At 40.8% G+C, this 12220-nt stretch overlaps 1 protein-coding gene across 4 annotated transcripts; it reads right to left on the bottom strand.

The window, feature by feature from the left end:
* Nucleotides 1–1570: 1570 nt before the first annotated feature.
* Nucleotides 1571–11899, bottom strand: LOC120722458. Of its 4 annotated transcripts, XM_040013471.1 has the most exons (5): nucleotides 11398–11899; nucleotides 9621–9645; nucleotides 6045–6214; nucleotides 5778–5913; nucleotides 1571–4241 (listed from the first exon to the last, which is right to left on the bottom strand). In XM_040013471.1, exons 1-5 carry the CDS (start codon nucleotides 11871–11873, stop codon nucleotides 3492–3494), a joined length of 1557 nt encoding a protein of 518 aa, XP_039869405.1. In that variant the 5' UTR covers nucleotides 11874–11899; the 3' UTR covers nucleotides 1571–3491. The 4 variants fall into 4 exon arrangements, with proteins under 4 accessions (XP_039869405.1, XP_039869403.1, XP_039869404.1 ...); XM_040013469.1 differs by lacking the exons at nucleotides 9621–9645; nucleotides 11398–11899 and adding an exon at nucleotides 8376–9586 and having other exon boundaries at nucleotides 1572–4241; XM_040013470.1 differs by lacking the exons at nucleotides 9621–9645; nucleotides 11398–11899 and adding an exon at nucleotides 8382–9585 and having other exon boundaries at nucleotides 1573–4241.
* Nucleotides 11900–12220: the final 321 nt, after the last annotated feature.

Raw genomic sequence — 12220 nt, 5'->3', positions numbered from 1 at the left:
AGATACAGGTGCAGTGGCCAGAGTATTGCTGGAAGAAATCATCCCAAGGGTGGAATCTCCAGAGATTGAGACTGGGTGCTGATCAGAAGTCTTCAGAGACCCAGCGAGAAGTAGGAAACAGTCATGGCAGAGCTGAAAGCCCAGGCAGTAGTTAAGGTCAAAGGTCGTGCGGTTTGGGGCCCTACTAGTCATTATGAGAAGGTTCCAGAACCACAGCAATAACCATAAAGCTGCACTGGAACGAGAGGGTGAGGGGTGAAAAGAGCGCCCTCCTCCAAAAAGAGCATGCCAAGCTCCAACTCAGCGACTGCAGAGCAGACTCTGTGGCACCTAAGAGGGATCATGAATGCAGATGACACCTTATTAAACAATCAGGCAGTTGTGCCTGAAGTAGTTCCGTGTGGTTTTGTGTTAAGGGGGTCGTTGGTGTGACATTTCTAATCATCTTATAACTGATATGCATTTACATGGCTCTGTGAACATCACAAACTCTGTTAGAGTCCTGAGCCTGAGTAGAAGTGACTGGAGTAGTTTTAGCATGCACGTTTTACAGCAAACTAACTAATAATTATTTGTGTATATTTTGTAGACTGATTTTCTAGCATGTCAGTTCCTGATGTGTAAGTGCATTAGGCCCTCACTGTCCGAGTAAACATAGTAACAACAGTTGTGAGTTCTTTTGACATGTATACTCAGCTTTGACATGTTGTTTGACACTGTAAAGTAGGATTTTGGGTTCATCACATTTCAATGATTGATTTTGATAGGTCTCAAACATGCTGGAAGCACCTAAAAGATGAGGTTGTTCTTCTAGAGTTAAATGTGGTTGTTTTGGTTTCTCCAATCACTGCTGTGGGGACAGTAAAGATAATTGTAAATGCCTTTGAGAGGGTTTACACTGTGTAAATGGGTCTACAGTAGTAACGAGTACAGCACAATGCATACTGACTGATAGAGAGGAAAGATCGATCTCTCTGTTGTAAATGTAGCTCAGAAGTGTTTGATATATGCTGGCTGTGTGGAAATTCATGGCTACTTCTGGGTTTTACCCCAGACTTTGGGAAGCACTAACTTTGAAGCTAGTTTAGGTTTGTGGTATTCACTTAGGTACAGATATAGTCGCTGTCCTTTATGGCAAACATCTGGACAGGGCAAAGCAAATGGCACAAAGGAGTGTGTGTGATGTTTGGTGAGGCATGTGTGCCTCAATTCCTAATAACACTGGGGATGAGGGTCTTTTACAGAAACCATTAATAAATTGGGAAACATGGGTTAATGGATTTAACCCGCAGAGTTGAGGGATGTCTCCTAAAGTCCACTGTCATCTCTACAGTTTTAAGAGTGTTCAGCTCCAGATTGTGCTGACTGCACCACAGTACCAGCCGCTCAACTTCCTGCCGGTATGCAGACTCATCACTATCCTGAATGAGGCCAATGACGGTGGTGTCGTCTGCAAACTTTGGGAGTTTATAAGCAGAGTTCTTGGAGGTGCAGTCGTTAGTGTAGAGGGAGAACAGTAGTGGTGAGAGGACACATCCTTGAGGGGCACCAATACTGAGGGACCGAGTTTCAGAGGTGATCTCCCCCAGCCTCACTTGCTGTTTTCTGCCTGTCACGAAGCTGGTGATCCACTGACAGGTAGCTGGTGACACGCTGAGCTGGGAGCGTTTGGAGGAGAGAAGTTCAGGCACAATGGTGTTAAAAGCCGAACTAAAGTCCACAAACAGGACCCTGGCATAAGTTCCCGGGTGGTCGAGGTGTTGCAGAATGTAATGCAGCCCCATGTTCACTGCATCATTCACCGACCTGTTTGCCCGGTAGGAAAACTGCAGAGGCTCCAACTGGTGGCCTGTAATGTCCTTCAGATGGGCTAACACCAGTCGTTCGAAGGATTTCATGACCACAGACATCAAGGCGACGGGTCTGTAGTCATTCAGTCCTGTGATGGTGGGTTTCTTGGGAATAGGATGATGGTTGAGCGTTTGAAGCAGGAGGGAACTTCACACAGCTCCAGAGATCTGTTGAAGATGCGAGAAAAGATGGGAGCCAGCTGTTCAGCACAGGTTTTGAGGCAGGAGGGTGAGACACCATCTGGTCCGGGGGCTTTCCTGGGCTTCTGTTTCTGAAATAGTCGGCTCACATCCTCAGTGTGTATTCTGAGTTTCAGGGAGGAGGAAAGGGGGGTGAGAGGTGTGATGGAGGTTGTTGAGTCTGGATTGGAGAGGGTGGTGGTGGTCGTTGAGACTGGATTGGAGAGGGTGGTGGTGGTCGTTGAGACTGGATTGGAGAGGGTGGTGGTGGTCGTTGAGACTGGATTGGAGAGGGTGAGGGTGAAGGGGGGAGAGGTGGAAGATGTGTTGGGGGTCAATGTCTGAAGCAATGTCTCTGGGGAAGGGAGGGTGAGGCGGGGAGTCTGTCCGTCTCAAACCTGCAGTAAAACACGTACCATGGTCACACAGTCTATTCTTGAAAATATTTTGTGCATCTTCATTTTTATTTACGGTTCCACATGTGGCAAAAGTTTTGTGTTGCCTTAACTTACACCCTGTAAATGTAATAATCTATACTTCAAACGTGGGGATGGGGACTACTTTTTGTTTTTATTTGCTGACATAACCAACTCTGTCTAAAAAATAAACCTCTGACATGTTTAAACATATGAAGAATGGGATGTAGTATCCTCTAACTACTTGGTTAAAATAGTGTTAGAGACATAAACGTATTCTTATAGCAATGTGCATCACTGTAGTTATAAAACATGAACCATCTAAAATGGTCCCACCAATGTGTAGTCCTACTTAGAATAATCATTTAATTGTCCCACAAGGGGAAATTTGGTTGTAACAGCAGCCACTTGCACAATCACTTCTGCGTTATACTCATCCCTGCCCCACTGTTTCCGCAGTGGTTAAACAGTGGCGACGTTCTACACCCGCTGCCTACAAGAGCTCCCAAAATTGAACAACTGCCAGAAAATTAGATAAAGGATTTACGTTATATGCTGCATCACAGATACACAACTACGAGGGTAAGAAAACAGAAATTAACCGACAAAAAATAACGTTGGCTAACGTCAAATTTAAACATTGCGTTACTCCTCTCTGCTTTATCACACCTAATTTGACTGGTCAGATAGTTTAATCAACATGTGTTTGGGTGATCAGAAGCAAATATACATCAAGTTAATACTGCAAACATACAACATCTAAATGTCTGTGAATGACTGAGAACCGTTCTCAGTCACCCAGGTCATTGTAGTCAAAGGAGCTTTCAAAGAAAAGCGTCTGGACTTCTTTAAGTTTCTACATTTAATGAATTTTTAAAAAACATTTTACTGTTGTGTGAAACCAATAAACTCTTATTTTAGCAAAAATATCAAAAACATTTTACACATTGAATGTTTGCAGAACTTATTTACATAGTAAGTATTTAAAGCTCCATGCCTAGCATAAGTTACTTGCACTGGTGTCTTGGGACAACTTCATCTCGTCTCACTTAACCCGTTTTTTAACTAATGCTGTGTTCTGGTAATTTGACAGCATACATGCTACTGCAAACAGTTGGTTGATATTGTAAACAGGTGACATGGTGATGATGCCATCAAAAAGTTTGTTCTGTTTGATCCTCCTAATGACTCGCTCCACATGCAGCCTGAGTCTGACTGTGGCCTGCATCTCCTTAACCTGGTTCTTCTTCTTCTTCTGCTTAGATACAAAAGGGGGGTGGTACACTTTGCATTTACAACAATCTGTGATCAGGAAGCCCTTATCCACCATCACTGCCATGTCTTCAGTCAACTTCTCAGCAATGCCTGATTGTTTGAATAGTTCCTTGTCACTAACCGAACCTGCGTACAGATCAGAGATGAATGTGACTGGACCATGTGGAGCTATGCCAACCAGGGCTTTCATCGTGCAGTGGGATTTGTATGAAGAGTACGTTTCACTCTGGAGAAGTGGTGAGGATGGTGTCTGACACCTCAGCTCTGCACAGTCAAGGATCACCTGGGTGTCTGAGAAACCTTTGAATTCCTTAGGGAGGTAAGTTTGCACTTCTGCACGTGTAAGCCAGATGCACTGAGACCCCAGTGCAGTGGCAAGAAAACTTGTCCATGTTGCAATGATGCTGCTCACTGTGGACTGGTGTATGTTGAATCGATGAGCCAGGTCCCTCTCCTTCAGACCAACAGACAGGAAAACCAGGAAAAGAAAGAACTCGTCGATTGGCTGGAGCAGCTGCCTCTGAAGGGTTAAAACAAAAGGGAAAAGGTTACTCCTTAATCTATGAACTAGTAAGATCATGCTTTTCTTGGCTAAATGTTTTGTAAGATAAGACAAGATAGACCCTTATTAGTCCCACACGTGGGAAATTTGTTGAGTTACAGCAGAAAGTGGCAAAAATTCAGAAAAACAATGAGATAGGATAAGAATAATAATATAATAAGAATAAGACACTGTGTACAATAGAATAAAATGCTACGTTGTCAATGTAATTGGTTGTTGTAATGGTTATGCATATCATATCGTACATTTTTAATTTTTCTACAAAATAGTTGTTTTTATTATCTTTATATACATACTGCAAATGTGTTCATACGAGTTGGCACTCCATCTCTTGAAGGTCAAAAGCTAAGTTCAACGTGACTGTCTGGACTGATTATTGTAGGAATGATGTAGAGTTCAGAGGGTTGCTAGCAACACGCTCACACACACATGATTACAGGGATATTCTCTGGTTCAGAGGACCAAATAATATGTCTGCAAGTAGCAGTGGGACAGAATTAAATAATCAAGAAATAATCAAAACTAGGCGGGGAGGTGTTTTTCTTTTCTCTCTTACAGAGGAGAGAGCAGATACCAGAGGAGGTCACAAATGTACAAGGAAGATTCGCAGGGAGACAGCAGGACTGCCATCTCTGTGTGAGAGCACGATAGCCATGACAATCTTTGTTATTGTCTCACTATATAAAGTTGTGGAGGGTTATCCTTTTTGTGAACCAGATGCTTGATCTCACATAGAGGTCCACAGCGCTGTGTAAACTTGTAATTTGAATTGCTAACACAAATTAAATCTTTTTAAATGACAGAACGTTCTCCTGAAATTCCTTCTGAACACACACACAACAGTACCATGGAGTATGGAGCCCCGCAAGGAACATAGGGGGAAAAAACAATTAAGATTAACTTTTGCAAGATCTCACAAAAGTAACTCGGGATCTCTCAAAAGTAGGTAGCATTTGAAGGCCAAGTTGGCGTATCCTTCGTGACCCAACCTATCCGAGAACTCATACCAGCCAATCCGTTTCCAACAATAGCAGCAGCTACTTAGTTTTAATATGACTCTTTCTGGGTCACAAAATAAACTTTTAAGATATTTTCAGACGTGAATGTAGCTGTGTAAACTTCAAATATCTGCTCAGTTTATCAAGACATCACATATTTGCAAAAGTGGTAATTTTTTTGTTTTTGAAGATGTCTGTTACCCACCAGCTGAAAGCTAACGGCAGGTCGAGGCCCACTACAGCCGGGGGGAACACCGCACTCCAGGCACATAGTGCCTCGACCTCCCGGAGGATGCAGCCAAAACATTTGCCAGATCTCGCAAAAGTTCATCTTTATTTTTTTTCTCCCATGTCATGAACACAACAGAACGATGGGGGAAACAGGTGCTGTAGTACACAGATGTAAGTATGCAAAGGATGCTGAGCCCTTTAGGATCTACATAAACACAATGACATCGCACCTCTAGTTCCAACTACCAACAAAGCCATAGCCTACCGTTTGTGCGCGTGCAGGTGTCAACACTTCTTCGTCCGTGTTGGCAGCTGACTTGGCTCTTGAAGCCCGGATCGTTTCATAGATGCAAGGCTCAATCAAAACCCAGAATGCCATCAAATGATCATAGCTTGGAAATCTATTGACAAGAGAGACAAACATCGTGTCAATCACTAATTAACATCACTCATGAAACATACAGTCAGCAGATAAAAAGTAAATATCTATGTTGTTTTCATGAAGACTGGAAACACTTGAACTTCGATGTACCTGGTATAGAATTGGATGTCAGTGTCAGAGCCAGCAAACCGCTGTAACCCAAACTCTCGCTGGACACGTAACGCCTGTATTTCCTTCCTCAGACTCTCCACGTCTTTGGACAGGTCTTCTGCTGACGGCTCAGGGACTGAGCAGTAGTCATGATCTCTTGTAACACTGTGCTGTTGAGAGATATTTTCAGGCAAGAATGTAGCTATATGAACTTCAAATAGCTGCTTGATTTATCAAGACGTCACATATTTGCAAAAGTACTCTGATGTTTTCTGAGACATCTGTTACCCACCAGCAATAGCTGACCGGGAGGTCAAGGATCACTACAGCTGGTGAGATGAGTGAAATCCCAGCATATCATTTTTAAACCGCCCGTGGTCTTTTGCTACTCAGGTTAAACATGATATTTAAGTCTCTTAGGCAACTTCTAAATTTTAATGTTGGGTTTAATTTAGTGTTTTATTTGTTCCTGAGTCAGTTTGGCTGAGATTAAAGTTCAGCTTCATAACTGGACAGTTTTATTTAATACTGAAATCTTACTTAGAGAGCTGTGATTGTACTTTGAATTACACCCGTCATACCCCTTGATGTAAAATGTTCTGTTTTTGTTTAAACAGCTGACTCTGAATTAAATACACTAAAAACTCAAGAGGAATCATTTTCACTGGGAGCAAAAGCAGCATGCTAATGCATGGAGATCCTGACTGCTCCAGTCAGCAGATTATATATTAAATACTTGATTATATTTTGATTATATTATAAATACTTATATTTATAGGCTTACTACAGAGGAGCTGTCTGTTATATCTGGCGGATGGCGGATGGTTGAAAACATTGCGTTACTCCTCTCTGCTTTATCACACCTAATTTGACTGGTCAGATAGTTTAATCAACATGTGTTTGGGTGATCAGAAGCAAATATACATCAAGTTAATACTGCAAACAGACAACATCTAAATGTCTGTGAATGACTGACTCACTCTTACTTGTTCTCTGAACTCTACATAAAGAGGGACGTTTGACAGTTTTGAATGTGATGGGAGGTGCCAGCACTGCTGTTCTTTCACCTTTTTCTAAACAGGAAAGTAAACTAACTTTTTCTCTTTTTTCTATTCAAGTTTGATATTCTTAATACTTTGAACTCTTTATTTTTAATGCTACGCACATGTTTATCCTTTGTGTCGTTGAATGTTAAAGGTCTCAGGGATAACGTTAAAAGAAAAGCAATGTTTATGTTTATCAAAGGGCTAAAAGCTAATTGCACCTTACTACAAGAAACTCATTCAAGTGACGCTGATGCCACCTTCTGGTCAAATGAGTGGGGTGAAAAATCCTCTTCGGCCACTGATCCAACCACTCTGTTGGAGTAGCTCTCTGTTTCTACCAATGTCCAGGGAAGGTCGTGACTTTTCAGGCTGATGATTCAGGACACTGGCTGGTAGTTTTATTGAATATTGATGGTTCATTTGTGATTCTAGTAAATGTTTATGTCTAGATCTGTGGTTTGGCTCGACTTTACTATATAGATATGTTTCACATGTTTCTATCTCAGCAGCCCCGTTGACAGATCACAGTATTATTATTCTTAAACACCAATTTAAAGGAAAGGCATGCAATAATAAATTTTTAAGGACAATTTTCCCTTCACAACTAAAAAGAAAAAAATGGTTAGAGACTATTATTTGAAGTTTTTGACTAAATATCTTTCTTTTTCAAGTCCACCTAAAGCAAAAGAAAATCCCTTTAAAATTGTAAATGCCATATATCTGTCCAATGACTATCTTCACAAGAAATTAAATATAGATACGAACGCATGCACTTTCTGTAATACTGATATTGAAACTACTGCATCTTTTTTTTATTCATGTGAAAGTTCCAGATCTTTTTGGGATGATTTTCTGTACTGGTTAACCTCTAAAAACATTGACTGTCCTTCTCTAACCTTTCAAGTAATTAGATTTGGATTACAAACCGAAAACCCCCCCCAAAACTTATTTATAGTAGCAAAGTTTTTCATTCACAAATGTCGCTTCTTGAAAATTACTCTGATTTTTGTTGGCTTTAAAAATTACTTTTATATGATAGGTCACCTTACTGTACTTTTATGCTGCTTTATGGTATTTCTGTCCTATAATATTCTTTAAATGCTCTTTGTTTGACGACTGCTTTGTTCTTAACCATTTATAACTGTATATAACTTTTTGTTGACATGTAAAATAAGCGCTGTATTGTAATTTTTTGACAATAAAGGGAAAAATTGTACTGCTACATCGGACTTATCTCAGTCTGGGTTGATGCATCAATTTCACTTGAAGAATACTGAACACTCACGGATACTTTAGTAGCTTCAGCTGCTTCATTGCTTGTCTCCTCCATAACTGACACGGTGTCTGATTGGTCATCATCATCCACGAACATGTTGGCTACTGTAGAAGCGGGTTGTTGTTTACAACCATCCCGGAAACGGTTTAGCATCTCTGGTCTTATGAGTTTCTTAGCGCGGTTTTTACTCGCTTTTCCCGGACCCGTGGTCTCCTCATAGCGAAAAATTGTCGGGACTGCATTTGATTTTAGTCTTCGCTTATAACCAGAAGCACCTGTGAGCTCTTTTATCAACCGTGGTCGATTAAATGCCTCAAACGCATCAGGGCTAAAGTGGCTAGAGCACAGCCGCGGGTCTTTGGGGAGTTGTACTCGACCGCAAGCATCTTCCCATTGCTTTCTTCTTGTTTTCTCATGAGGAAAGCTGTGCAGACTTACATCTGTTCCTTTGTTCCTCTTCGACTGGAAATTACAACCGAAAGCTACACAATGCGGCATAGTAGTTCCTCTCCTGCAACAACAGGTTAGCTGAACGAAAGCGCCTGCCCACAACCAATATACATCATCGTCCCAGAATGCATTGCGTGAACAAAAACATGGCCGCTCCCAAGGCTTCAAAATAGTTTTAAACAACAAAGATTTAATGGATAACGAAAACATTTTAGTTATTTTCAACAATGTTTATTTAGTGGAGATAATTTGTAACATATTTAGAGTAACTTGACATAATAGTCGGGATTCCTTTTAAGAACAAAGAAGGAAAAACTGTGAATGTGAATATTACCAAAGAAATCCTGTTTCTGACCGGAGCTTTCCTCCTGACGCTCAGACGACCACATTTTATTCATACCTGATTTCACTTCAAGCTTCTCTTTCTTTTGATTTATGCAACACAGTACACACAGAGGCCAGCCAAGTGAAATTAACCGTGTGTTGTGACCACATGCGGTAATTGGGATTATTATTATTTTTTGTATTACGTTTAGTTGTTGTCCCTGTGGTTTTCCCTTTAGTTTTTTTAAATGGTTTTCTCAGTGTCTCTATAGGCTCGGCTGTCTCTCATTTGGGGAGTTTGTTGAGTTATGATATGATTTTGCTAAGCATTATTTTTGAAGGAGTTCTGTTCAGCTGACCTCTTTTATGGGTCCACTTATTTCTTAAAATAGCTTATTTTTCGGTGATTGTGTATATTGACATTATTTTTGTCATTTTGGGGGTATTGCAAAAGCCACATTTTATAAATTACACCCGTACCTGTGCATCCTTGGCTTCAGGGTCCCTGAAAAGTAAGAAAAAAAAGTAAGAAAAAACAAAACAAAATCCCATGTCACATTAATCTTTTGTTCTTTTTGTTGATTTTTGTAGAAAATCATCAATGACTGGACATTCAAAGGTGTCTCACATAACAAGAAAAATAACAATGATAAAACTTTCAGATACTTCACCTTGTTTTCTTAACAAGTTGAATGTTTTAAGTCATGTTAATTTACAAATTTGTTAGTTTCAACAAATCTGTAATATTAACCTCACTTTTTTAACCTTTGATGGCTCTAATAGACTGTGTGCGCGCCTTAGCATTTGCTACTTCCAGTGGGGAAACTCCCGTAGAGCACTTCGTTTCCGGTGTGATATTCACGCCTTGTTTATGCTCGGGTTTTCCAAAACAAGTTAACCCAATGGATGAATCACGCGGTGATTTACATATCTCGAGATGTCTTGGGCATTTACCATTTATATATCTGTAGATGATGTTCATCGACTTGAACTTGATTATTCTACACTAAGAGCAGAACAATTAAAACCATATATTGGATTTGTGAAATGTTTAAATAAAGGTTCATTTAATACATTTTCATGCATCTGGACCACAGTAGAACAGATCTCATACTACTGTCCAATTTTGCTTTATTAGCCGTTCTTGCAACTTTAAACTTTGTGGGGGGTTTTCAGTTGTTCTCACTTCCAGCTACTGTACATCTGACCTGCATCCTGTGTAGATACCTTCATAGAGAGGACATTAAGTTAAACTCCTCTGAGATATTAAATTACACATTGTGTGACAGTAGGGGGCACTGCATTGTTTAGGGTTTGTTTGTTTTTTTTGTTTTTTGCATTAATGCAATTAATTAAATCTATGAATGAGATCCTTGGAAATTGGTCATAAAACCTGTGCAGAAAGCAAAGAAACACAAGATTAATCCAGGTTAAAAAAGCAGTACAGAGAGGGGGGGAAAGCAGTGGCCAGGATTATAAGAGAATATGCATTTGCTGTTTTGGTCAGTATTTTAATATATAGTCAAAGTTAGCAGCCCTTTTGCTTTATATTATCTGCTCTTGATGGATTTAAGCTGTATTCCCTGGACCAGAGATCTGAGGTGACTTCAATCAACAGCTGATGGTTTGTGTTATTGTTGATAGTTAATATCGTCAACTAATAGGGTTCATTTGCTTCAATAAAGTGTATTTCATGTAATCAAATGCTTTTCGTCTGCTTTAAGGTGATCAGAATTTGAAATTTGAGATGCTGTATCATTTAAAGCAAGTTCAAAGAAAGTGCTGAAATCTGTCTTTATTGAAGTTTCACAAATCACAGAAAGGTTTCATAAAATCGTTGTTTTGTTGTGCTTTTGTTCTGCTATCAGTGTGGAATAATCAAGTACAGGTTTGAAATGTCAGGGTTGTGTAGTTTTTGCTCTGCAGCAGATCAAACATGCTTTATCCATTTCCCTAATCGGAAGTTACAAAGGCAAACCAACTTCAGCCTCGTATTAAAATGCACATTTGTGTGGTAATGTTATAAAGCTGTTGTGAAATCTGTTTATGTTGTCCTAGTAAGGCTACCATGAGGGCAGCCACTAGAGGTCGCTAGAAGACCGGTGTGTATATGTGTTTTCCAGAAATTGATGTAGCCACCTACACTGCTGCTACAATTCAATTAAAAAGCGGTTCGTGCTTGAGAACCCTGCGTCTTATTGCCTCCGAACATGACAAAAGCCATGGGTCACTAGTTGAAAACTTGAGGATTTCTTACCTTGTATAGTCCCGAATGTCATCAGCTGATGTGGCAAATCGCTGCAGTCCCTGAGTCGACTGATAAGACCCGAGCTGCAGCCTGAGCTCGTCGAGCTCCCCTGATATGGTTTCATATTTAACGCGATGCTCCAAAACTCCAGGTCGCTCTGTCTTTTTCGAAAAATTATTCCAGTGGAATAACGATGGGACAACTTTGGGCTGAAGACAGCGCTTCCCACAGGAAGACACGAAGATGTCTCCAGTCTCGAAATGCCGACTACACACTCTAGAGCTGGTGGTAACAATGAAGCCGTCCCTTCTGATTTTTATCAGCCATTGTGCGCGCAATTCAGGATCTTTGGGAAAGCAGTGGAAACTTAACATCTTGTTAAACCTCCCCCCAGCGGTGCACAGCGGGACACAGCAGTGGTGGGTGTTCCCGCCTTCTGCTCTTTGTAGCTTAACGCGATCTTTCCGTTTTCGTATTTTGGACATGATTTTGGTGTCTATCTTCTTCGCAGTAGCGACAGATCGCAATACAAAGCTGCCGGAAATGTACAACTCTACATCCGGTCTTAAAACAGGAAGTTAGCGTTTTCTCGTTCACAAGGTCATTTCCTTTCCTCACCGATCTCCCTGCACCGAGCAGCAGCAGGAAAAAACAAACCCTGCACACTCAGCTGCTCCCTGCGCAGTCCTACAAAGCTAGCTTTAGTTCTTCGTTGTATTTCAGGTTTACTGGAGGCATTTTAATCGACCAAAGCGAGCGCGTGGAACACCTGGGTCCCTCCACGGACGGCGGGAGATTAATGGAGAGGTAAGTTTACACTGTTTGTCGGTGT

This window comes from Simochromis diagramma, unplaced genomic scaffold (genome assembly GCF_900408965.1).
Source record: "Simochromis diagramma unplaced genomic scaffold, fSimDia1.1 OVJJ01000640.1, whole genome shotgun sequence".
Classification (NCBI taxonomy): Eukaryota; Metazoa; Chordata; class Actinopteri; order Cichliformes; family Cichlidae; genus Simochromis; species Simochromis diagramma.
This window is presented reverse-complemented; position numbering and strand designations above follow the sequence as displayed.